The sequence below is a fragment of the Phyllopteryx taeniolatus genome, chromosome 4 (genome assembly GCF_024500385.1).
Source record: "Phyllopteryx taeniolatus isolate TA_2022b chromosome 4, UOR_Ptae_1.2, whole genome shotgun sequence".
In the NCBI taxonomy this organism is placed as follows: Eukaryota; Metazoa; Chordata; class Actinopteri; order Syngnathiformes; family Syngnathidae; genus Phyllopteryx; species Phyllopteryx taeniolatus.
Genome location: NC_084505.1, coordinates 9,032,348 through 9,060,150, shown reverse-complemented (window position 1 = coordinate 9,060,150; position 27,803 = coordinate 9,032,348). Strand labels below are relative to the sequence as shown.

Here is a 27,803-nt window from a genome sequence, read left to right as displayed (position 1 = left end):
TAACAAACTGTATGTATTTATTTAGCACAACAAAGAACATGTCATTTACTTCTCCTAATCGTTGGTCTTGGGTGTGTCCTACAAGCTACACTCAATGTTTCTCTGCGCCTTGCCTGTAAGTAGACTGGTCAAGCTATGGTCTATAAATATTCATTTTAAAACTTCAAATGGGTTAAGAAAACAACCTAAAACAGTACAGTGAAAACATACAGTGGAAAATTCAAAGTTGAACACCCAAAGAATGGTACAATTGGGAGTTTAACCAAAACGGTCTCGGAAATATGCTTCAAAAGTCAAACAAAACTTCATCATCACAAAACTTGAATTCTCAACGGAGTTCAGCTCAGTGAGCATGGAAAGAATTAACTCACAAAAGTGTGTTTTACTTTGTCTATTTTGTGAAAACAAAGAGGAAATGTGGAGCCACCGAACCAGACGTACTTTTTTACATGTATTTTATCCCAATGCTACAAATGGAAGGCAACAATACAGAAATCACCTCTGTGTACGGTATTTTCATATTCCCTTTTCCACTGCTTATGTTGTGTATCACACCACAATTGTAAAAAAAAAAAAAAAATGTACCGGCATTACCAGATAACTATAAACCCTTTATTGCTCAGTGACTGTTTTTTGTCAATGTCTTTATGTCTCAAAAGTGTTCTCTGTCAATTGACTGTTTGTTCTCGTACTAGAGCGGCTCCAACTACCGGAGACAAATTCCTTGTGTGTTTTTTGGACATACTTAGCAAATAAAGATGATTCTGATTCTGATTTGAGTGAAGGGGGAATCTTTTGAGCAAGGGCACCTTGATAGTTGTCAGGGCAACTCATTATTTTTCTTTTTTTTGAACCATGATCCTCTATTTCTGTTTCGCTTTTGTTTGAGGAATTTCATTTCTCCCCTTGCACTTTTGAGTCAAAATGAAACATTACACATGGCCCCAGAATCAAAAATGGTCCTGTCCTCTAACGTCGTCGTACATAAACCAGGAAGTTTAGGAGTCCTCTAGCACTTAGAGCAATTCGAATGACTAATATTGCAATAGTCTGGTGCAATGACCATTGTGCAAAGGGCGCTGAGACTTCAAGGAGTGTATGCAATTTAAAGTGACTAGTAGCGCGATAATCTGGGACAATGTTGATTGTGCAACTGTTGCAGATACTCCTCAATCAGTGTGCAAATGGAGCAGATGCTACTCTGGCATGAGTGCCCAGTATTGGTCAACAACAGATGTGCAAATAGTGCAGCGTGGCGAGACTACTACAGTGAGTGCACGAGTAATGTATAATTGGCCCCACAGAAATGTGACAACGAACTCAAGTCAAAAAATTGCCAGCATGTTGTAATGGAATTGTAGGTTAGGTGTTTAAGAAGTCGATCGCAAGAGGGAAGAAGCTGTTGGAATGTCTGCTAGTTCTAGTTTGCATTGATTGGTAGCGCCTACTTGAGGGAAGCCGCTGGAAGAGCCGGTGACCGGGATGCGGATGGTCCGAGAGGATTTTGCACGCTCTTGTCTTAGTTCTGGCAGTGTGCAAGTCCTCAAGGGTGGGTACTGGGGTACCGACAATCCTTTCAGCAGTTTTGATTGTCCGTTGCAGTCAGAGTTTGTCCTTTTTTGTAGCAGCACCAAACCAGACTGTGATGGAAGAACACAGGACTGATTCGATGACCGCTGTGTAGAACTGCCTCAGCAGCTCCTGTGGCAGGCCGTGCTTTCTCAGAAGCCGCAGGAAGTACATCCTCTGCTGGGCCTTTTTGAGGACGGAGTTGATGTTCGTCGCCCACTTCAGGTCCTGAGAGACTGTAATTCCCAGGAACTTGAAGGTCTCAATGGTTGATACAAGGCAGCTGGGTTTATGTGTCATGTTCTGTGTTTCTGCTTGCTGGTGACGTCATTCTTTTTGTTTCCACAGTCCCTTCGGGTTCGTTGTTCTTTGCGGAGCCTCCTTGCCTCGCTTGGTGGCAGTGCCAACTGGTATTTAAATGTGGCTTCAACAGAAGGAAGGGGCTGGAGTATTGCCTTACTCGCTAGCTTGCTTGTTAGTTTTTGGTTAACCTCACTTAACACAGTTCTGAGGACCAGGGTTCAAATCCCGGCCCTGCCTGTGTGGCGTTTGCATGTTCTCCCCAAGCCTGCGTGGGTTTTTTCCGGGCACTCCGGTTTCCTCCCACATCCCAAAAACATGCATGAATTGGAGACTCTAAATTACCCGTAGGTGTGAATGTGAGTGCGAATGGTTGTTTATTTGTATGTGCCCTGCAATTGGCTGGCTACCAGTTCAGGGTGTACCCTGCCTCCTGCCGAAGGTAGCTGGGATAGGCTCCAGCACCCCGCGACCCTAGTGAGGAAAAGCGGCTCAGAAAATGGATGGATGGATGGATATTCCAGATTCAGTGTTTAAGCGAAATTTAAGTTTGTTGTCATATGATAAATTTTAAGGCTACATTTCTGCAGAGAAGGGAAACATGCACATCGCAGTGATTTTTCATTAAATATTGAGTTTGGCCCGCGACGTTGGCCCAATTTTTTATTTTGGCCCACGGTGAATTTGAGTTTGACACCCCTGGAATACACTGAGCAAAAGCAAATTTCTGAGTTATTGTTTCCTGTTGATGAATTTGATGGTTATGAGGCTGCTCTCACAATTTGACACGCTGATGACACGTTTCACAGATCAGTAAACCGGGTTATTTTTATTTTGTTACAGTTGGTTTGTGAATTTGGACGTGAAATATTTTTAGTATAATGCCTTTCTGTTTCCACTTCTGTTAGTTTGAACAAGGTATTGCAGGTTAATATTTGTCAGTTAAATTTTTTAATAAGCGGTACGTTATGTATTTTCAGACATCTAAACATTTACACAATAAATTAATATTAACTTGTAATTAAAATTAAAATATAAAGTTGTAATAAGTACTGTGCATACGTCATGTGTCTATGTACTGGTACCAGACACGTACAGTGCAGTCGATCCCTTGAGGCCTTCTGTATGTATGAGTGGATGATGTGATATTGTGGGCGAGACTGAGATGACAATATTGCAGAACCATTTAAGCCCAAATGAGGCAATTAAGTCAATTCAATCTGTCCCGACAAGACGAGAAGTCGCTGCGTCATCTATGTTACCATCAGGTTGTCGTCGTTTCGTTTCGTTCTCCCCCCCTTGCGTTCGTGGAGGTAAGTGCGGCTAAACAACCACACGGCCCGCAACCAGCCGCCACCCTAACAGCAACTACGAACCGAGATGTTTCAAATATGTCCCATTATTTTCATTTCTAAACAGAAATGAACTAACACGTTCAGACTTGAGTCTTCTTTTCACACCAGCGTAGCAATGGCAGCGTTTTACGATAGCAGCCATTTGTAAACGGAAAGGGGGAGGAAAAAAATAAACAAAGAAACTAGCTGGCCACTTACGCTCTATCCCGGCCACGGTCTCTGTCTGAAAATCCTGGCATTGTGTAGCACAATAAAGAGCGTAAATTAAAAAAGACAAATTTGTAGCAAATTTGTTCAAAGGGTGAACAAGACGATGACGGCTGACCACACACAGCTCGGAGAAAGAGAAGGAAGTGACGTCACAGAAAAGGCGGATAACATCAAACAATTTTCTTCTTCGTCTTCTTCAAAAAATGCATCCAAACTAATCGGGAGAAGCTTCATCATGCAACAAGACAATGACCCAAAACGCACTGCTAACACAACAAAGGACTTCATCGGGGGTGGGGGGGAGAAGTGGTATGTCTTATACTGGGCAAGTCAATCACCAGACCTTAACCCAATGGAGCATGCATCTTACTTCTTGAAGAGGAGACTGAAGGGAGACACACCCAGAACCCAACAAAAACTGTAAGAGGCTGGAGCAAAGGCCTGGAAAAACATTTCAAATGAAGAATGCAACAGTTTGGTGAAGTCAATGGGTCGCAAGCTTGATGCAATTATTCCAAGTAAGGGTTATGCCCCAAATATTTAATGTTATTCACTTTGAGTTAATTTAATAACGTCTGTTCCAATTCTTTTGCTCACTTGAAAAGTCGGTGGCTTCAATGAAAAGGTGCTCTGTCCTGAGCTGTTTAACACATCTTGATGTAAATACCATAAAATAAAAGCTGTAATTCTGAACTTTTGTCTCATATTCATCTTTTGATCTGAACAAAGTAATTGACCTTGCCGTTCCAATAGTTTTGGAGGGGACTGTACATTAAAATCGGGAAGAAGTGCCAACGTTCCGTGTGTCTATTAATGCCTAGAAGGTTAAATGCTGATGACAAAGTCAGCTTCAGTTTCATATCATTTATGAAGCAAGAGCAGTGTTATGAAGTAGCCTGTAGCTCTCAAACGTTTTCCCTTAAATATGACCTCGAAGCGCCACGCTGTGGTGCAATATATTACTTTATCTAAGATTTTGAAAAGGATTGACCAATGGATAGTTATACTTTTAAACACAAAGGAACATTGACTTTTGAACAGTTTCATCGTTTGAATTTTTGACTTGCTTATGGAACATTAAATTAATGCTGTCATTTATCTAGGTTTGTATGCGATAATATCCACAACTGATGTATAGTGTACGGACATCGTGAGCTTTATGTATTGTTGTGTCGGCCAGTTTGATTTTACAGAGAAAATGCTTGATTTAATTTGCATTGACTGTTGAAAGTCTTGAGTCTGAAAGTTTATAGATATTGTTAAGACTGTTAACTGTTCAAACAGTAAAAAACAGTTCAAACAGTAAAAAAAAGTTACTGAAATACAATCTTGTGTAGTCTTTTATTATATTGTCTTTGTGTAGTCTTAAGTACTGCTGAACGATTTTCGCACTTTCAGGTCGTAAAAGATGAAAATGGTTAACAGTTGAGACGAGAGCATTTGTTCAAAATTAAGAAAAGTAATCAAAATGTAATCAAATGTAATTAGTTATGTTACTTTAAGAAAGTCATTGAAGTAGTTACACTACTATTACATTTTCAACATGGTAACTTGTAACTGTAACCAACTACATTGCCAAAGTAATCTACACAACCCTTGCAATAGGCACAAGGTTTTCAAAAACCACTGTGTACAAGTTTGGGTAGCCCACTGGCGGACGATGTGCTCAAATTTACATATGGCCGCCACAGAAGACTAGAATGTATATGTGAGCTCGTGCTGGAACTACAATCAGGGGTGTCGAACTCATTTTTGTTGGCAGGCCACATTCATATCAATTTGATCTCAAGTAGGTCGGACCAGTCTGTCCTTGTATATACATATATATATATATATATTTGTGTATATATATATTTTATCCAGAAGAAATACATGCTACGGGGGTGCGCAGTAGCGTATGTGAATATATATATATATATATATATATATATAAATTGATGACTGGTGAGCACATCTGCCTCACAGTTCTGGGGACCCGGGTTCAAATCCGGCATTGCCTGTGTGGAGTTTGCATGTTCTCCTTGATTGTGACGTTAAAAATGTAAATCGGACTAACCCGGAAGTGAACGCAGGCGTTCACCTTCGCCGAATTTATTCCTTAAATAAATTACGTTTTATCCAGAACCAACACATGCTACGGGGGTGCGCATATACTCTATTGTGTGTTATACACGAGAAATTGCAGTAGCGTATGTGAAAAATCTGGTTTCAACTGTAACTTTTCTCAGTCAAAAATTGTTTTTGTGTTATGATCAATGAAAAAACATTGTATTATCACAACAATATACAGTATAGTGTGACTAAGGAAGGTTGTATGACTTATGATTTGTTTAACCCAACTTGCTTGACATTTATTGAGGACTCCACCTGAGGTGCTTGTTTTTTGCCACAGTAACTTGGGAATTGCTTTAAACATGAAGGTTAACACTTGAGACATACTTTATTGCGATATTAGCCATTCGAACTGCTCTAAGTGCTAGAGGACTCTGCATCTTTTTGCACAATTGTTGTTTGTTGTTGTTTTTTGTCAATTTCTTTATGTCTCCAAAGTGTTCTGTAAATTGACTGTCTGTTGTACTAGAGCGGCTCCAACTACCAGAGACAAATTCCTTGTGTGTTTTGGACATGCTTGGCAAATAAAGATGATTCTGATTCTGATTCTGATTCTGATGACTTGCACATACTTTATTACGTGGAAAAGTTTGGTATCCCTCTGTTCATGAAAGAAAACTCCACAGTGGTCACATAAATAACTTGACTCTGACAAAGGTAATAAAAAGAAGAAAAAAATGAAAATCAATCAATGAAAATCAGACATTGCTTTTGAATTGTGGTTCAATGTAATTATTTAAAAAAAACTAGCTCATTAAACAGGTCTGGACAAAAATGATGGTACCCCTAGAAAATCTTGAAAATAATTTGACCATCGGGACATGTTCAAATGAGTTGTGTCCTCTAATTAGCATTACATGTATCTTCAAACTTGTAACCAGTCTGTTGGCCTATTTAAATGGTAATCACTGTGCTGTTTGGTGATATGGTGTGTACCACACTAAACATGGACCAGAGGAAACGAAGGAGAGAGTTGTCTCATGATAATAGAAATAAAATTATAGACAAGCATGTTAAAGGTAAAGGCTATAAGACCATCTCCAAGCAGCTTAATGTTCCTGTGACTACAGTTGCAAATATTATTCATTTAAAATCTACAGGACTGTAGCCAACCTCCATGGACGTGGCAGCAGGAGGAAAATTTATGACAAATTGAAGAGACGGATAATATGAATGGTAAAGAGCCCAGCACAACCACCAAAGAAATTAAAGGTGAACTGCAAGGTCAATGTACATCAGTGTCAGATTGCACCATCTGTCGTTGTTTGAGCCAAAGTGGACTTGATGGAAGCCGACCAGGGAGGACACCACTCTCATATATGTCCAGTACTATTCTAACATACTTCTCTGCTACTCCGGACCTCCGCATGCAGTACCACAGTTCCTCTCAGGTTGCTGTCATAGGCTTCCTCTAGATGTACAAAGACACAATGTAGCTCCTTCTGACGCTCTCTGTACTTCTCCATCTACAGCCTCAAGTCAAATAATGCATCTGTGGTACTCTTTCTAGCTATGAAATAGTACTGTTGCTCGCAAAAACTTCTGTCCTGAGTCAAGCCTGCACTACTCTTTCTCATAACTCCAATGTGTGGCTCATCAACTTTATTCCTCTATGGTTCCCACAGCTCTGCACATCACCCTTGTTCTTAAAAATGGGCACCAGCACACTTTTCTTCCATTCCTTAGGCAGCTTCTCACCTGCTAGAATTATGTAGAACAACCTGGTCAAAAACTCCACAGCCACCTCTCCTAGATGCTTCCATACTTCCACAGGAATGTCATCAGGACCAACTGCCTTTCCATTTTTCATCCTCTTTAGTGCCTTTCTGAATCAGAATCAGAATCAGAATCATCTTTATTTGCCAAGTATGTCCAAAACACACAAGGAATTTGTCTCCGGTAGTTGGAGCCACTCTAGTACAACAGACAGTCAATTTACAGAACACTTTGGCGACATAAAGACATTGACAAAAAACAATTGTGCAAAAAGATGATCATTGCTACTTCCTTGGTCCACCACACTTGCCTCTTCTACTGTTCCTTCTCTCTCATTTTCCTCATTCATCAACTCCTCAAAGTATTCTTTCCATCTGTCCAGCACACCACTGGCACCAGTCAACACATTTCCATCTCTATCCTTAATCACCCTTACCTGCTGCACATCCTTCCCATCTCTATCCCTCTGTCTGGCCAGCCTGACTGTCTCTCTCTCCGTCTGGGATGCTCACAACTACTTCATCTAACTCCTTCCAAAATGTATCTTTCACCTCTAGGTCACATCCTACCTGTGGGGCATAGCCACTAATCACATCACACATAACACCCTCAATTTCAAGTTTCAGCCTCATCACACGACCTGGTACTCTTTTCACTTCCAAGACATTCTTAGCTAACTCTTCCTTTAAAATAACCCTTACTCCATTTCTCTTCCCATGTACACCATCGTAATATAATTTGAACCCTGTCCCAAAACTTTTAGCCTTACTGCCTTTCCACCTGCTCTCCTGGACACACAATATACAGATATCAACCTTTCTCCTAATTATCATGTCAACCAACTCCCGAGCTTTTCCTGTCATAGTCCCAACATTCAAAGTCCCCAGATTCAATTTTAGGCTCCGTGCTTTCCTCTTCTCTTTCTGCCTAAGAACCCGCTTTCCACCTCATTCGTTTTCGACCCACAGTAGCTGAATTTCCACCGATGGCGGACGTTGTTCACCCGGGCCACGACCGATCTGGTATGAAATTATTTTGATGAACACTCAGATTTTTCTGGCAAAGTTTTAAACCGTTTGCCCTTCCTGACACAACGGTGTGCCTTTATCCGTGCTTGGGACCGGCCTACAGTTTGCACTGGCTTGTGGCCCTGTAGGGCTGCATTGTAATGTATAAAACATGCAACCATGAATTAAGGGAATTTTGAGACATAAGTATAAGATGGTCAGTTTATATATATGAATTTTGAGAACAACGCTATTAGATTGACTAATTTGAACAACCTAAGCGCTTTCTGTGTGTTTTTGTTTTTATTTTGTTTAAAGAAATGGTTAGATTTCGAATGTAAGCCAAAGCAGTAATCAAACCAGATCTGTGGGTTGGAGACATGAGTGTTACACACTCTTGCACAGTAACTTGCCGTACGCACTTAAACGTTGTTTGCAATCCGCCAATAGAAGAAGAAGACGAAGAAAAAGATTGTTTGATGTTATCCGCCCTTTATGTGACGTCACTTCCTCCCCTTTCTCCGAGCTGTGTGTGGTCAGCCGTCATCGTCTTGTTCACCCTTTGAACAAATTTGCTACAAATTTGTCTTTTTTAATTTACGCTCTTTATTGTGCTACACAATGCCAGGATTTTCAGACAGAGACCGTGGCCGGGATAGAGCGTAAGTGGCCAGCTAGTTTCTTTGTTTATTTTTTTCCTCCCCCTTTCCGTTTACAAATGGCTGCTATCGTAAAACGCTGCCATTGCTACGCTGGTGTGAAAATAAGACTCAAGTCTGAATGTGTTAGTTCATTTCTGTTTAGAAATGAAAATAATGGGACATATTTGAAACATCTCGGTTCGTAGTTGCTGTTAGGGTGGCGGCTGGTTGCGGGCCGTGTGGTTGTTTAGCCGCACTTACCTCCACGAACGCAAGGGGGGGGAACGAAACGAAACGACGACGACAGCCTGATGGTAACATAGATGACGCAGCGACTTCTCGTCTTGTCGGGACAGATTTAATTGACTTAATTGCCTCATTTGGGCTTAAATGGTTCTGCAATATTGTCATCTCAGTCTCGCCCACAATATCACATCATCCACTCATACATACAGAAGGCCTCAAGGGATCGACTGCACTGTACGTGTCTGGTACCAGTACACAGACACATGACGTATGCACAGTACTTATTACAACTTTATATTTTTATTTTAATTACAAGTTAATATTAATTTATGTAAATGTTTACATGTCTGAAAATACATAACGTGCCGCTTATTAAAAAAATTTAACTGACAAACATTAACCTGCAATACCTTGTTCAAACTAACAGAAGTGGAAACAGAAAGGCATTATACTAAAAATATTTCACGTCCAAATTCACAAACCAACTGTAACAAAATAAAAATAACCCGGTTTACTGATCTGTGAAACGTGTCATCAGCGTGTCAAATTGTGAAAGCAGCCTCATAACCGTCAAATTCATCAACAGGAAACAATAACTCAGAAATTTGCTTTTGCGTAGTGTACTCCAGGGGTGTCAAACTAAAATTCACAGTGTGCCAAAATTAAAAATTGGGCCAACGTCGCGGGCCAAACTCAATATTTTATGAAAAATCACTGCGATGTGCATGTTTCCCTTCTATGCAGAAATGTTGCCTTAAAATTTATCATATGACAACAAACTTAAATTTTGCTTAAACACTGAATCTGGAATAAACAAACTTTAATATTATAAACACATGAGAAATCAAATTTGCGATAAAAGAATATATAAAAATATTTGTTTGTTGTTTTCTATGTAAATAGATAACATGATATTCTTCTGTCTCTCTGCTATTTATCTATTTCCAACAACCTTTCTTTTTGATGTCAATCTTTTTTTAAAGGCCAACAACAAAACAACCCCCAAAAAATAAGAATGTTCTTCAATAAAAAGCCAAACTTCAAACTACTAACAGTCCCTAAAAAATATTAATTCAATTATGTTATATTCTTTGTTACAGCCACGTTGCTCCGCACACGACAAACAGGTCCGTCTTTTACTTTAATCTTCCCATCCTCTTATCCTCACTAGGGTCGCGGGCGTGCTGCAGCCCATCCCAGCAATCTTCGGCCGAGAGGCGGGGTACACCCTGAACTGGTCGCCAGCCAGTCGCAGGGCACATATAAACAAACAACCATTCGCGCACACATTCACACCTAAGGGCAATTTAGAGTTTAGTAAGCAGATAATCTGCCTCCTAACTGTCTTGGAAGTTAACTGTTTTCCATCTTTTGTTTGGCCATTTTTGGGAAGGGGAAGTGTAAATTTGCCAGAGGAGACTGGTAGCATAGTTGCTATCAACAGCAACAGAAAGGGAAGGGGCGCTCGCCGGTCTAGACTGATGGGCCAACACACTGGGATTTATAATATTAGTGGCCCATGTGCTATATACTGCCGGGCCAGCTCTGATACACATTTGATATGGTCTTGCGGGCCAAAGATAATTACATCGTGGGCCAGACTGCGCCCCCGGGCCTGAGTTTGACATATACGGTGTTGTCACTGTGTGATATGTGGCTAGTATAGTATACTACCGCCCTGCTATTGGCTGGCGACCAGTTCAGGGTGTACTTTGCCTCTCGCCTAGAGTCAGATGGGATTGGGTCCAGCACGCCTGTGACCCTAGTGAGGTTCAGAAAATGGATGGATGGATAGTATACGACCATCTGAGGATCTGCAAGTGGCAAAATCTTGAGTCAAGTAGTAGAAAAATATGGCCACAGAGGAATAAGAGTAAAATGGGTAACCAAACAGATGAGGGTTTTGGTGAAGTCAAGATGGAGAAAATATTTTTCTCTTGAGGTTTCTTCATCAGAATCATCTTTATTTGCCAAGTATGTCCAAAAACACACAAGGAATTTGTCTCCGGTAGTTGGAGCCGCTCGAGTATGACAACAGACAGTCAATTTACAGAGAACACTTTGGAGACAGAAAGACATTGACGTCACTGAGCAGTAAAGGATGAAGAACATTTTAGTTTGAACAAAAGGAACACTTCCAAAACTTGGAGTACAAAGAATGCCTTTTTCTAGTCAGCTCATCTAAGACCATAAATGCACAGCCATGAATTATTAATGTCACAAAATGCTTTAAGGCTCGCTGCTTCAGTGAAGATGTTCAAAGGCTGTTAATGGTTTTTAACATTAGTTACTTATCTTTTATACACAATGTGAATTGTAGAAATAAAAACTGTTTATCATGGGAAAAAACAAAACGAATTAGTCTGTTATTAGGTGAAAGGTCTTATTTTCTCTTTGGTATTCAAAGTTGTGCATTAACCAAGCAAAATTATAGTTCATCCAAATACTCAATTGTGCTATAGAATTTTCAGTAGGATACTCGAGTACTAAAATATTTGTTAGCTGTAGCTCTATGTGTTCACATTCATTCATTACATTGTCATATTTTTATTGTTTAATACAACCCTTGCTTTGGGTCCATGTGCAATTAAGCTGCAAAAATTGTTTCCTCAAAATTAGAAAGTTGCTCCTCAAATGAAGAAATGATTAGCAAAACTGCTCCTCAAAGAAAAAAAATGTTGAGCCTTGCATTCTCTGCCAATATTGCGCCAAAGTGCCAGTAAACAACAGCAGCCAATTCTGGAACTAACAGATTTTGTCAACGCCGGTTCAAGTGACAACTAGAAACTATTTTGGGACACGTACTGTGCAGACGGTCCATTACTTCCGATATCTGTTAAATCGGGGTCCCGTAAATTGAGGGTCCGCTGTATGTTGCAATGTATTACATTTTATATAATATCAAAGTGGAGTTGAAAAAACGGGCTATTGTGGAGAAATGCATAGGTGATAGATGCCTCATTTTTTGGGGGGGTTAAAAACAGAGTTTAAATCGGCTCAATAATTAACGTTATCGCTTCATTCACAACAAATAACTTGCATCTTTTTTTTTAAATTAAATTTCTTGGGCTTTCTTGTTTAGGCAGCAAACTAGTTGGGTCTGAATTAATTGGACATGAAAGCCCTTTAACACCAAAATGACCAGGATCATTTATCATTTCTTATCGCTGCTTCCAGTGTCTTGTGCACTCTTCCTCAAAGAAAAAAAAACATCAACACAGCCTGCACACATTCACATCAGTCGTAACTATTTTTCAGGGAGTTCTCCAGCTGTGGCTCGATGCAAAAATGTCAAATTAAGGCAGTAGTGAGCCACTTTGGCAATGTGGCGGCTGAAATATAATGCAGCAAGTAGTCATCCAATCAAAGATGCTGTTCAGCGGTGCCGGTCGTACCCCTGAGGATATTCCTGGGGCATTTTGAAAGTACTACCCCCGTAGCGGGGGAAAATAATACCAAGAGCTTAATTTTTGGAAGAGTCCTTGTGGTGTGAGTACGCCAAGTTCTTGCAAAAGTTCCTAGTTCCAGGGTAAAGTTCCTCAGTGGTACGAAAGGGCCTTTACAGAGTGCTTCTATCAAATGTTTTATTCCTTCAGCCATAGCCTCCAGTTTGCTTCCTCATAAATTGTGGGTTGTGCTTCTCCTCTACATTAGATATGGTGGGGGACCTCCTCGTTTTGGAGGTGGTGGAGGAGGCAGGGGTGGACCTCCCCCGGCAAAGTTTGGCAACCCTGGTGACAGGCTAAGAAAGAGGCACTGGAACCTTGATGAGCTTCCCAAGTTTCAAAAAAACTTCTACCAGGAACATCCAGATGCCACCCGAAGACCACTTGTGAGCGTTCAATGTGTTTTTATTCACATTTACATAGACATCGGTTTAAAATGAATTGCCGTTTTACTACGTTATGGGTATTCCCCCCCTGACACACACATTCCAAAAAGAGGAATTCTAGGTTAATTGTTCTGGATGTATTCCTCCTTTTGACCAAGTCAACCTGGATAGGCTCCATCTCACCTGCGAACCTGAACAGGGTCGGGTGTTGAAAATGGATTGAGCGGTGTTTCTTTACTAATGCTTGGACTCTAGGTCTATATCCCCACTTGCTATTGGGGAGGATGTGAACGAGTGAATAACGAATCAAATTTGAATGCTTACTCCTTGTACTTTAAAAAAATAATAGTCCAACAAATAAAAAGCCCTATTTGATTATTTGAAGACAAAAAAAAAGCGTACTCGCACGTTTTTACTTATGACTGACGCCGTTTTACCTGCGTCTCCATTAGTGTTGGGAATAATAAAACGATGCGACCGGATATCTGTTTGTTAAGGCGTGATATACGACTGTATCAGTAACAGACTATAAATGCCAGGAATCCTCAGATACATCAATTGTAGGGCTGTGGACTGGAGATCCTGAGGCTCGGAATCGGTTGTCTGAGGCTTTACAGTTTTCATCTCTTAAAGGGGACATATTTTGCCAAATATTTTTTCTAGTATTTGGGATGTAATATTGTCTGTATGGTGCTTCAGTAAACGTGAAATATGAATTAGTCTCCCACACATTCCTAAGTTCCAGGCGTTTTTCTCCCTAGTGACTGAAGTCAGGTCATTTGGGTCTTATACACGGAGGCAACCAATTAGAGGAAAGGGGGGTGGTCTTAGCCAAATATGGACATATGGATTAGCCAAATATGGACAAAGCGGATACAAAACTTGATTAAACAGAAATAGCTGTCTTGGGAGCTTTTCTGGACACTCGTATGACCAAACCAAGGTGTTTAATGAAATGAAATAGTTCACCTGGCTCCCAGATGAACTTGCTCCCAATTCCTGCTCTGGCCTGTTGGGGCAATGTTAGTCAAGTAATCTTATCTGTAGATTTGTCACTGATTTACACCGAAATTCAGCAAACATGCATCAAAATACACGATATTGCCAAAAGTATTTGCTCAACTGCCTTGACTCACATGAATTTAAGTGACATCCCAGTCCTAATCCATAGGGTTCAATATGATGTCGGTTCACCCTTTGCAGCTACAATAGTTTCAACTGTTCGGGGAAGGCTGTCCATAAGTGTTAGGAGTGCGTTTATGGGAATTTTTGAACATTCTTCCAGAAGTGCATTTTTGAGTTCACACGCTGATGTTGGACGAGAAGGCCTGGCTATCAGTCTCCACTCCAATTCATCCCAAAGGTTTTCCATCCAGTTGAGTGAGTTCAGGTCTCTCTGCAGGCCAGTCAAGTTCATCTACACCAGTCATCCATGTCTTTATGGACTTTGCTTTGTGCACTGGTGCACAATCATGTTGGAAGAGGAAGGGGACAGCTCCAAGCTGTTGGGAGCATGGAATTGTCCAAAAGCTCTTGGTATGTTGAATCATTCACAGTTTCTTTCACTGGAACTAAGAGGCCAAGCCCAGCTCCTGAAAAACAACCCCACACCAGAATCCCCCCTCCACCAAATTTGACACTTGGCACAATACAGTCTGAGAAGTACAGTTCTCCTGGCAACCGCCAAATCCAGACTCGTCCATCAGATTGCCAAATGAAGTGTGATTCCACACTTCAGAGAACGTGTGTCCACTGCTCTAGACGCCAGTGGTGCCGTGCTATACACGCTGCGCGATCGTGGTGGCAGTTGAAGCGCTTGTTTTTATGTTGGCTCCATGAATGGGCCGGGAAGATAACGAGATAGTAGTTTGCCTTTCACGGACGAGACAGAGTGTGTTCATGGGGTTTGTTTACGTCAACATTAGCAGCTACTAGCTAGCTCTGTGTGTGTGTTTGTGCGTGACACTCACACACCGTCTCTGCTCTCCCTGAGTGTGCTTTAAATTGTTTGACACCCCAGGTGTAGTTTACTGTTAAACTAAATATGAGACAAAAAGATTTACACACATTGTATATTTAAATACAAGACACATGATCGTTTTAGAAATCGCCATCTTAATGCTAATGGAGACACCCATTGACGGCCCAGCTAGAATTAGCATTAGATCATGGGTGGGATTTTACTTTCAAATAACAAATATTTATACACAAACTCTGTAGTAACAAATATGGACTTGTAATACAACAGTACTCACAGGGATATATTCTTCCTAATCTGTGAAAAACAAGTTGTTTTATCGCAACATCTTATTCTATTCTTGTTTACAGCACACGTGTAGCTCCATGCATGCATTGCACCACACAGCCCCTAAGAGGCCATGGTGCACAAAGCAGGAGCAGCAGATAGTCATTTTCCCCCCTGACTGTCTGACATGAAATCAAACTGAAATTTTGCTGTTTTAGGTCAATTAGGATTAGCAAAATTATTTCTATTTATTTATTATTATTTATTTCTATTTGTAGATCAGCTGAGACACTGAGTTTATTTAAATCAAGGCTGAAAACTCACCTGTTCACTATTGCTTTTAAGTAGATTTTGTTAACCCTAATTGCATTTTTACTTTTCGTTTTAATATTTAAATGATTCTATCTATTTGGCTATACATGTGGTTTGAAATTTGTATTAACATACCTACAATATACTTCCTGTAAATACTTATTCTCTTGCATGCTATTTATATTTCCTATATCCACTATTGCTGCTTAAAAGATGCAAATTTGCTCATTGTGGCACTAAATAAAGGTTATTTTATGTTACAAATATTTAGTAATAATATACATTTAACCTTATGTGCTCCTGTTCTCAGGTGACCTGTGCAGTGACATACAATTTATTTCCATTTCAGACAACGTCCTCTGTGGCCGTGTATTATTTTATACCTATATCTCCAAACAGATATTAGCCTTTCATTTTGTTGTTCAATTTAGGTTAACTCTCCTCAAAAACGCGGTACCAGCCAGACCTGTGTGAAAAGTGTACTGTATCACCAAATGACTTGTTTCGGTGTTTGGCGACTTAGCAATTAGCACGGCTTCTCCGTCTTCACCTTTTAATTACTTCTCACCCTCCCTTGGTGATAACGATACGTGTTCGAGAAGTGTTCGCTACCAAGGAGGTGTGAAGTTCCGTCCAAACTTATTTTTCTTTAGTGTCTGCTATACTAGCATTTGTCATTAGCTACCAGAAGACTGCATTTTCTCGGTTAAGGATGTTAAATGCCAGATAAGTTAAACAGAGCGCTGGGAGACAGACTCTGCACGGCGGCTGGAGAGTGTTTGCCGCCTCCTAGTTTATGCCCTCCTTTTATCCTGCCTCATGTCTCAGCACTTTTCCTGTGTGACTCAACAGTCTTAACTGTTTTTTTTTTTCTAGTTTGAGCAAGCTTAGGGTGCATAGAAAAATTCAATGCTGTAGCAGTGGAAGGTTTACAGCGGTAAACAACTAAGACTCAGCCCTGAAGCTATCTAAGATAATGTGCCTAAAGGAGGCCTATCCTAACAGAGGCAATGATTAGTGACTTATGCGTCGACACCGGATGCAAAGAGAAGTTTTGCCGTTTTTTTCCCCCCTTACAATATATTGTTTATTTCATCGAATTCATTTAAGAAATTTGTACTGTCTGAAGCGTCATGGTGAATCGACACAACGGCGTCCGTACTGGATGGTAATGTCGGGCGCTGGATTTTCAATCAGTAGTTACGTCTGGAACGATCAAGTCAGCGTTCAGTGCTTTCAATAACAACAATACAGTTCTGTAACATTTGAAAGCGCTGTATGAGCATGTGGTGGTGGTTGTTGTTTTTTTTCTCCCGCAAGTTTCAGCTTCTGGGGTGGCTGTCAATATACTTGGGCGGCCCGCCCAAGTAAAGCCTATGTAGGGGAAAGACTGAAGTGTAATATTATGTGTGCTCCCTTTTCTCCGATTTCAGCAAGAGGTTGAGCAGTACAGACGAAGCAAAGAAGTTACAGTCAAAGGCAGAGAATGCCCCAAACCAATTATAAGGTTCCATGAAGCGGCATTTCCAAGTGAGTTTAAAGTTTTTCTCCAGGACCCCTCTGTTAACCTATTCAGCCCAGGGTTTACATTAGCTGCCACAAACTGTTTTTTGGTCCAAGAAAAAATGCAGGCGTGAATCAAAATTTATGATGGAAAATACAGTGTGTATGGTATGTAGAGAGATATTCAACAGAAATTCATAGTAAAATAGAATGCATTTATTGCATCAAGGAATTGTGTTGTACATATGCTTGTATGGAAGCTTTTTTTTTTTTAATGGCTGTTTAAACATATGTACAATAGGTGTCATATAAGGCAGGAGTGGAAGTTTATGAAACTGGCTGTTTAAAACAAGTGTTGTGTAACGTCTGCTTTTATTTAACTTCCCTATCCTGTTTTGCAGACTATGTCATGGATGTGATCGCCAAACTAAACTGGATTGAACCAACCCCTATTCAGGGTCAGGGGTGGCCAGTTGCTCTCAGTGGCAAAGACATGGTTGGCATTGCTCAAACTGGCTCTGGGAAAACTCTTGCTGTACGTATTAATACAAGAATTACATATACATAGGGCCTTCAAAGACACAGAAACACGCTTAAATATAAGAAAGACAAGTAGTTTTGCTGGTAACAAAGCTCTAGCTGTTTTACAGGATTCTGAGAAGGGCTTGACAGTGGAACTTTAATTTTTTGCTGGCAGAAAAAGCGACCTGGTCAGTGCTTACTCACTCAGATGTACTGAAATATTCATATACATACCGTGTTTGTTCCTTTAGTACCTTCTACCTGCTATTGTGCACATCCAACATCAACCCTTCCTAGAGCACGGTGATGGACCTATCGTAAGTAAAACGTCCTCCCAATGTCTGTTACTGATTATTGATTTTTTTTCTATGAAGGAAGGGTTCTGGTCGCCCCAAACGTGCTGCACTTAAGGCTCTTAGGAACTTTAAGTGCAGCAGAATTTTTTTTGTAACCAGATCTCTGCCTTGCTACAATTCTGTCTCTCAGCTCTTCAGGCAGTTCCTTTGATAAATCTGGAAACATTTTTTTTTAAAGTTAAATTTTTTTTCTGTCAATATGGGGTACTGTGTGTACATTATGAGGGAAAAAAATTTACTTAAATGATTTTTAAATTTAAGGGGGTCTGAATACTTTCCATACCCACTGGGGGTGGGGGGTGATGCGCATTATACATGAGAAATTACGGTATACTTCCAAAGGCGCTATTAGTACTTGAAACTTTTACCAGATCTTGGGAACAAACCAAGTAATCCATACATACATACAAATGACACAGGGAAAAAGTATTGAACACATGAAGAAAGGGAGGTGCAAAAAGGCATGGAAAGCCAAGACAACTCCTAAAATCTGTCGATAGTCAAACAGCAATCCAGCCCCTTGTCAGTGCAAATGAATATCAGCTGGTTCAGTCTTAATTGATGGCCTACAAAAAGGTCAATTTAGGGTCTTCAATCAACCTACCACGCATATTTTTGGGATGTGGGAGGAAACCGGTGTGCCCGGAGAAAACCCACGCAAACACGGGGAGAACATACAAACTCCACACAGGCAAGGCCGGGATTTGAAACCTGGTCCTCAGAACTGTGAGGCATATGTGCTAACCAGTTAGCACCGTGCCGCCCATTGTTGCAGAACATAACGATGGCATTGCTTACAGGCACATATGTAACTCATTCACTGCCAGCCGTTTTCTGAGCAGGGAACCCTAGGACTGCCAGCCATTCTTGAGCAATTTCAATAATTTTTAAACTTCTTTAAACTCCAGTTTTAAAGCAACAGGACTAAAACTGAAGAAGCCATGGAGTAGTAGTTCAATATTTTATTAACATAGGAACTAAGTAAATAAAAGAAAAATATGAACATGGAAAAATATTAATAATTTTTTCAGAACAGTACAATATGTAGGCAAATGTAAAATAACACAGTGAACTGGTTTAAAGTCTTGACTGAGTATTTTTGTAGGTATGCAAGACCCAAAATACACAGATTCCCAAATAATACAACTTCAAACAGTTATATAACAGTCGAAAGAGTAATACAAGGATAGAAAAAAAGACCACACTTCAACACTGATGCAAACCTAATTTTGTGCTTGAGAAAACACTATAGCTTATATCAGTAACCTATTCAAACACTGTTTTAAAGTCATAATTACAGTAAATATTTGTATGAAAAACACTTCTAGGCCATGGATGTAAAATATACAAATGAAAAACAGTAACACAAAAAGAGGCCAATTCCTTACTTTTACACCTGTGGGTGACTTTCACACTGGAAGGTAGTCTAGAGCCGCGTGATGACGTACATTATTCTAAGTTCACTGGACAAACTCTTTCATTGCGCACCGTTCGTATTTGAGCCAGACGTCATTAAGTTGCAACAAGCATTTCTTTATAACATCTGTAAAAATTCATAAGGAGACCATCGTAAACTGAAGGACCTCTTGTAGTTGGCAGGAGGCATGCTTGTTTGTTTTTGCAGGGTTAGGAAATGCAACATCAAACAATAGTAGGTGTGGCCCTATTTTTTTGTCTAAATAGCCCTTGAATGTACATTTTAAAACAAATTCCTGCTTTTTTCAGTGCTTGGTATTGGCGCCTACACGTGAACTGGCCCAGCAGGTGCAACAGGTCGCTGCTGAATACGGCAGGGCCTCCCATCTCAAGACCACCTGCATCTATGGGGGTGCACCCAAAGGACCCCAAATTAGGGATCTTGAGAGGGGTATGTTACTTTGAACTGTTATTTCTATGCCAGGGGTGCGCAAACATTTTGGAACGCCCTACAAGGGAGAATTTTTTTCGAAGAACCCCCTTATCATACTAACACCAGTATAACAGCTACCATGCGTCCCCCTAAATGCCATAGGAATAATTTATTTTTGAAACATTTCAACCTAAATATTCCAGTTTTCTCGGTTTACCAACACTTGATGTGAGCCTATTTTCAGGCCCCTCCAAAAGTATTGGAACGGCATGGTCAATCCCTTTTTTTTTTGTTGTATAGTGAAGACATTTGGGTTTCAGATCAAAAGATGAATATGAGACAAAATTTCCAGAAGCCGCCATGCAAGCCCAAGCCATGACATTACCTCTACCATCAAAATCAGAATCATCTTTATTTGCCAATTATGTCCAAAAAACACACAAGGAATTTGTCTCCGGTAGTTGGAGCCACTCTAGTACGACAACAGTCAATTGACAGAGAACACTTTTGAGACATAAAGACATTGAGAAAAACAGTCACTGAGCAATAAACGGTTGCTGGTTATCTGCTAATGCCGGTACAAATTTTTTCTTTTTATTTTTTTGGACAATTGTGCAAAAGGATGCAGAGTCTTCTACCACTTAGAGCAGTTTGAATGACTAATATAGCAGTAGTCCAGTGCAATGACCATTGTGCAAAGGGCGCCGAGGTGTATTCAGTTTAAAGTGACAAGTAGCGTGATAATCTGGGGCAATGTTGATTGTGCAGATGTTGCAGATACTCCTCAGTCAGTGTGCAAGTGGGCCAGATGCTACTCTGGCATGAGTGGCCAGTATAGGTCAACAACAGATATGCAAATAGTGCAGCGTGGTGAGACTACTACAGTGAGTGCACGACTATGGATAATTGGCCAGACAGAAATGTGACAACAAACTCAAGACAAAAAAATTGGCAGCATGTTGCAATGGAATTGTAGTTTAGTTGTTTAAGAAGTTGATTGCAAGAGGGAAGAAGCTGTTGGAATGTCTGCTAGTTCTAGTTTGCATTGATTGGTGGCGCCTACCTGAGGGAAGGAGCTGGAAGAGTTGGTGACGGCGATGTGTTCTGGCAGCGTGCAAGTCCTCAAGAGTGGGTAGGGGGGTACCGACAAGCTTTTCAGCAGTTTTGATTGTCCGTTGCAGTCAGAGTTTGTCCTTTTTTTGTAGCAGCACCAAACCAGACTGTGATAGAAGAACACAGGACTGATTCGATGACCGCTGTGTAGAACTGCCTCAGCAGCTCCCGTGGCAGGGCATGCTTCCTCAGAAGCCGCAGGAAGTACATCCTCTGCTGGGCCTTTTTGAGGACGGAGTTGATGTTGATCGCCCACTTCAGGTCCTGAGAGACTGTAATTCCCAGGAACTTGAAGGTCTCGACGGTTGACACAAGGCAGCTGGACAGCGTGAGGGGCAGCTGTGGCGAAGCATGCCTCCTGAAGTCCACGAACATCTCTACAGTCTTGAGCGTGTTCAGCTCCAGGTTGTGTCGGCCGCACCAACGCTCCACTTCCTGTCGATATGCAGACTCGTCACAGTCTTTGATGAGGCCGATGATAGTGGTGTCATCTGCAAACTTGAGGAGTTTGACAGCCGGTGCGTTGAGGTGCAGAAGAGCAGCGGAGAGAGGACACAACCTTGGGGGTGCCCCAGTGCTGATGCTGCGTGTGGATGAGGTGGTCTCCCCGATCCTGCCCGTCAGAAAGCTGTAAATGGCAGGTGAGACGCTGAGTTGGAGGAGCCTGGAGGAAAGGAGTTCAGGGATGATGGTGTTAAACGCTGAGCTGATCCTCGCGTAGGTCCCTGCACTGTCGAGGTGTTCTAGGATGAAGTGCAGTCCCATGTTGACTGCATCATCCGCAGACCTGTTCGCTTGGCAAACTGCAGGGGGTCCAGCAGGGGACCTGTGACGCTCTTGAGGTGCTCCAGCACGAGCCGTTCAAAGGACTTCATGACCACAGATGTCAAGGCGACAGGCCTGTAGTCATTTAGACCCGAGATTGTAGTTTTCTTGGCGACTGGAATGATGGTGGAGCGTTCTGAATCATGGTACTTCGCACAGTTACAAAGATCTATTGAAGATCTGTGTTAAGACTGGAGCGAGCTGGTCCGCGCAGACTTATGAGGCAGGATGGGGACACATGGTCTGGGCTTTGTTAATCTTTTGTTGTTTGAAGATGCGTCTCACATCCTGTTCGTGGATGGTTAACGCAGAAGTCTAACTATTGTCCATTTTATTTAGCGAACGATAAGTCGATATAGTAATTATCGTGACAGGCCTACGTGTAAATAATTACGTGTTAATTGTGGTTTCTTTCAAGGAGTTGAGATTTGTATCGCTACCCCGGGTCGTCTCATTGACTTTCTGGAGTGTGGGAAAACAAATTTACGGCGTTGCACCTACCTGGTGCTTGATGAGGCCGACCGCATGCTTGATATGGGATTTGAACCACAGATCCGCAAGATTGTGGACCAAATACGGGTGAGATATTTCCTTTAGCTACAAATTTTGATAGTGTTAAGAAATAATAATTATTGTAAGGTAATAGAAACTGAGCAACTGTTGCCCGTCTCTTTACCAGCCAGACCGTCAGACTCTGATGTGGAGCGCCACTTGGCCCAAAGAAGTTCGGCAGCTTGCGGAAGACTTCCTGAAAGACTATGTACAGATCAACATTGGAGCGCTTCAGCTCAGCGCCAACCATAACATCTTGCAGATTGTTGATGTTTGCAATGACATGGAGAAGGAGGACAAGTAAGACATTTTCGAGAGGAAAGTTAATGAATATTAGTAGCTAAAGAACCATCTTATTTTGTTCCCAGACTGATTCGGTTGCTGGAGGAGATAATGAGTGAAAAAGAGAACAAGACCATTATTTTTGTAGAGACGAAAAGGCGCTGCGATGAGATCACCAGGAGGATGAGAAGGGATGGGTAAGGACACGTCATTTTATTTCCGTAAGACTAAATCTAGGTCATCTCTGATTTTTAAAAATTCACTACCAGTAGTTTAGTACAGTGTCTCCCTTGGGCCAAGGCACATATTTTACATTAGAAAAAGCTCACCACCAAACAAAAATGATACAAAAAAAGTTGTACTGAAATATGATGATCTCACCTCAATTTACTCATGAATGTACTTGATGTGAAATCTGGGCCTGTTTAGTTGAACACAAAGCTTTTATTCTGTTGGATACACATTGCCCCTTCTGTCATTCTAGTGGAAGAGCAGTTAATTGTTCTGCCTTTCACTATATGTCACTGGTATAGATGAATAAAGTACTAGTACATTATTAATTTGGACAAATTAAGTGAAAATCTATAATAGCCAATGGAACAACTGATGAGCTCATGTGCCGTTGCACAGTGATTGGAAATGATTGCTGTAGTGTAATGTTTGTAGTCAATAAGTGCTTTGTAAAGCTGGGTTGGCTGCATGTCATGCTGAGCCTGTCTCACACAGGTGGCCAGCGATGGGAATACATGGAGACAAGAGCCAGCAGGAGAGAGACTGGGTCCTTAATGGTGAGAATCAAATAATGGGAAAGTAGCTCTGTAATTCAATTTTTCCACTGCATGGTACCTACTCAGCACAACAAGGCTCTGTTTGCTATTGATGCTTCTATATTGGCAAAAGCAGATACTCTGATGGTCATTCAATGGTCACACAGATTCATCATTGCATTAAAACCTGTTGGTCTTTCTTAGCTCTGTACGTTGCAATATTATTATACTGCACAGTCTCCAGTTTGCTGCAGTTTCTAGTTTTCTTGCTGCCCGCAGTCTCCTCTCAAACAATAAATCCTCCTGCCTGTGGTCCAAATCAACATATAAAGAAGTAACTTCAGGAGACCCTGTTCTCCTCCATTATTGTTTGTTAGCCTGTTTCCTTCAAAGCGATGTGTTCAATGCAATTTTTTTTCTGGTTTCCCACAGTATGTCCTAAGGATGGAATGTTTTTTGAAAACCACCAAAACGGTTAGATTGGACTGTTTCGGTTCGGCCCGCGTGTGTTCCGTTTGGTTCATAACGTGTGTGACTCGTTTTTTTCTTTCTTCATTTACCAATGAGGCGACCGTATCACATCACAGCCCAGTAGCAAGTTAGCCAAGAGGGTGGCGCGGACGCGTCATCTGCGTCATGCCCGCCAGCAATGCTGCAGCCAATCATATTGCATGGGGCCCGCCACCAGAGACTTTAAGTTGGAGAGAACAGATACAGAGCATTGGAGAAGCAGTATACTTGCGGTGGTACTTCCATGTCTTCCTCTGCTTGGCCGCTCAGTTGCGCAGCATCCTGTCCCACTCGTAGCGGTCCCCTCGACGACCCTCCTTCCCCCTGCCAACGCAGGCGGCTCATGCAACAAGTTTATCCAAGAAGTACCATGGAAGTGATATCGTTATTGTGTTCGTGACTGTCAGAGGTGTTTTGATTGACACGGAAACTTTGCTTCCCCCGAGGATCCGCGATGCTAGCATGTAGCAAACTAGCCTTTAAAAAGTGGGAGGCATAAACACGAACTATTGTAATTCTGACACAGTTTTCCTAATTTGGATGTAAATACCCTCAAATTAATCTGAAGGTCTGCAGCGACCACATGTTGTTCTTTTTATTGCAAATCCATTGTGGTGGTGTTTAGAGCCAAAAAGATGAAAATTGTGTTCACAACCCAATATTTATGGACCTGACTGGAAGTGTAGATGAATGCTGCTAATATAAAGATGAAGTTTATATCGAGAAAACTTCATGCATAAGCCAAGCTCATTCACGTATGATCAGCAGACCTTTGTTGAACCAAGGCACCTATTTTACATTTGGAAAATCTTAAATTAACTACCAAACAAAAATAATATAAAATGTATGAATACTGAAATGTTGTCTATTTTAGTCAAAAATGTACTGTACACATTGTGAAATCTGGGCTTGTTTAGTTGGAACACAAAGCTGATATTTTGCAGGAAACCAACTTATTCTGTTTTATAAATAGCAAGACGACACCTTTATTGTACCTTTTGCCATCTAGTGGAAGAGCATTTGTTCTTCCAGTCACTAAATGCCACTGGCATAGATAGACGAACAAAGATATATATCTGATTAATCAAAACAATTAAAAAAATAATAATAAAATATGGATAAAATTTGTTTCTTTAAGAGCCAACGTATACCGAACCGAAAACCGTCATCACAAAACCTAGAAATGAACCGAACCGTTCCACCCTTACTACACCCCAACCTAAGGTCAAGCCAGTTCTATGCAGTGGAAAAGCAACATAATTGTAATTGTCTCTTATTTAATTCCATTCTGCCTGTCTCCCTTTAGAATTCAGATACGGCAAAGCACCAATCCTCATCGCCACAGACGTAGCCTCCCGAGGCTTAGGTCAGTTTGCCCTTAAGTGGCAACATTTCCTGTGCTACATGTAATTTAAAGAAAGTGTTTTTGCTTTCTTTAACTTCTCTATGCATTTTCTGAGTTTTTCTCACCTTAAGGTGGAGTCTTTGTGGCAGGCACTAGGCATGACAGTCCCAGGCCTGGAGAGGGAGAAGGATGACATATTGGAAGTGCTCAACTGGCTTGCCACCCAGTGGGCCTAGAGAGGTGAAAGCTCTTGTGTGCCAGTGATTTTTTCAAAAGGCTCTGTGGCTAAGCCTTTGTCTCCAACATGTTGAAATACACACACCTGTTCTCTATCCGTGGATTTCACCCGACAACTGCCATCCAGCTGTTTCTGACTCAAACGTAACCGCTTAAAAAATGCTTGCTGCATGCTGTTGTGTCAGAGAGCGCTGTACAGTATTGCAAGTCCGCTTAAAATTAGGAAAAAATTGTTACCTTTCGGAGATTGTATCAGCATAGCATGGGTGGTTGTCAAAGCTTTGGTTATCTCCTGTTCCCGTCAAAGTGCTGGATTCCTTGAAATGGAGAGAGCAGTTTGAGAACTTGTATTAGTCTCTGAAAATTGATGAGATACCTGGCACATGTGCTTAGGGGTTAGTGAGGAGAAAGAGTGAGAGACAGTTCAAACCAAAGTTCCTCCCTCGCCTGTATTTTATAGTCATGTCGAGACCTGCCAATGAGAGACATTTTCTCAAGTGAACACTGGCTTCTTGTGACAGCTTGCCTTGATGACACAGAGGGATGGGGGGGGGAATAGTTTTTGCAGAGGGGGTCCGACAAGGCTCTATGTTTTAAAGGGGCCCCCTGTCAATTGAACAGCTGATCTATTTGGTCTTGGCAAGACGCGCAGTGTGGCTTCTTTTGAGGGTGTACTGGGAAAAAACGACCTGCAAAAATCTTACCACATGAATGGTCCAATATTGGCATATGAGGAGGCCCCAGTGCATATCCTGGCCCAACTGCGTAGAAGTTCCTGGATGTCACTTGACAACATGTGGGGGATTTGGCTGCATTGGGAAAGGACTAGTGAATGCATACTCCTTATATGGTAAGCTTTAAATCATTTGTATTCTCCCTTGGTAACAAACGGGAGAGCGAATGTCTTTTTTGGATCATTTGGACGATGGTAAGCAATTGGAGTGTGCATCGTTTCTCTCTTCCCACAGTAGTATTCCCATGGAGTAGATGTCAAATGTTGCTGCTTTAACCCATTTCCTCCACAGCTTAACCACGACCATCCTCCTCAGCCTTCACAGTTGCTAATTGTTTGCTTTGGTCTGGCTGTTGTGGTGTGCAAACTCCTCGTGTGGCCTCCATGTTTCGTTTTGCCACACTGCAACACTTTCACAGATGTGGAGGATGTGAAATTTGTCATCAATTATGACTACCCTAACTCCTCTGAGGATTATATCCACCGCATTGGACGCACAGCCCGGAGTCAAAAAACAGGCACAGCCTACACCTTCTTCACCCCCAACAACATGAAACAGGCTAGTGATCTGATCTCTGTGCTGCGTGAGGCCAACCAGGCCATTAACCCTAAGCTCATCCAGATGGCAGAGGACAGAGGAGGTACAAGAATCAGTTTAGTTTAATGGTGGTAATTGAATGAAATGTGGCATTTGACACACCCACTCCTCCTCATCCTCTTCTTTTTCTTCTTCAGGTCGTGGAAGGGGGGGGCGAGGTGGCTACAAAGATGACCGTCGAGATAGGTATTCTGGAGGTGGGTGGCGTGAGAACTTTGGTGGTGGTGGCTACAGGGACAGGGACAACGATAGAGGGTTTGGAAATGGGCCAAAGGGTGGGTTTGGAGGCAAGGTGCAAAATGGGGGCAGCTATGGAGGCAACGGTGCTCATCCCAGTGGTAGCTATGGCAACAATTATAGCAACAGCAATGGCCCGGGTAACTTTGGTCCTCCGTCCAATCAGGTGGGAGCCTTCGGGAACCAAAACTTCCAGGGCCCCCCTCAGTTTGGGGGAATGCAGAGGCCTGCCCAGAATGGCATGAACCACCCGTTCCCATACACCCCTCAGCCACCACCACCGCCACAGGCTCAACAGCCACCACCCCCACCTCCAATGGTGCCCTACCCCATGCCACCACCCTTTTCACAGTAGTCTCCATACAATATATTGAACCCACTTCTTTTTGTTTCTTTGTTTAGTCGACAAGTGACACTTTAAATATATTTGTTGTTATAAATATTATTCTATGTTTAACTCTTGTTTTTGCTTGCAGCAGGTTTTGCGATTAATTCCGGAATACCAGTGCGTCTACTACAGTGCAACGATCATGTGCTGTACTTTTCCTTGATTGTTTTTGTGTTACATTCCTTAGTTATTTAACTAGGTGATGCGTTATGAGTTTGTGCTATAAATTGGTGAAAGTGTTGTGGTGATCAATATTTAAATGGTGGATATCTCCCTGTTTTTAAATAAAAATAAGAAAAGGGGAGGCTTGGCTTTTTTGGGGGGAATTGAGGGTCTAGTTTTTGTACATACCATCATTGAGTTAGGCTAGGGAAAGTACAGTGGATCAAAAAATTCTACACACCTAATTGTCAGGTTTCTGTGATATATAAAAAAAATAGA

The 27,803-nt window shown here is 41.5% G+C and overlaps 1 protein-coding gene across 2 annotated transcripts; it reads left to right on the top strand.

Moving 5' to 3' along the window:
- The first annotated feature begins 8,769 nt into the window (after positions 1-8,769).
- On the top strand, positions 8,770-27,664 carry LOC133477518 (probable ATP-dependent RNA helicase DDX5). 2 transcript variants are annotated; one of them, XM_061772347.1, is made up of 13 exons: positions 8,770-8,931; positions 12,811-12,988; positions 16,979-17,075; positions 17,450-17,583; positions 17,822-17,887; positions 19,652-19,793; positions 22,132-22,292; positions 22,393-22,565; positions 22,634-22,744; positions 23,274-23,335; positions 25,131-25,190; positions 26,559-26,780; positions 26,875-27,664. In XM_061772347.1, the coding sequence occupies exons 1-13, from the start codon at positions 8,891-8,893 to the stop codon at positions 27,327-27,329; spliced, it is 1,902 nt and encodes a 633-aa protein (XP_061628331.1). In that variant the 5' UTR covers positions 8,770-8,890; the 3' UTR covers positions 27,330-27,664. The 2 variants fall into 2 exon arrangements, with proteins under 2 accessions (XP_061628331.1, XP_061628333.1); XM_061772349.1 differs by lacking the exon at positions 12,811-12,988 and having other exon boundaries at positions 8,785-8,931.
- Positions 27,665-27,803: the final 139 nt, after the last annotated feature.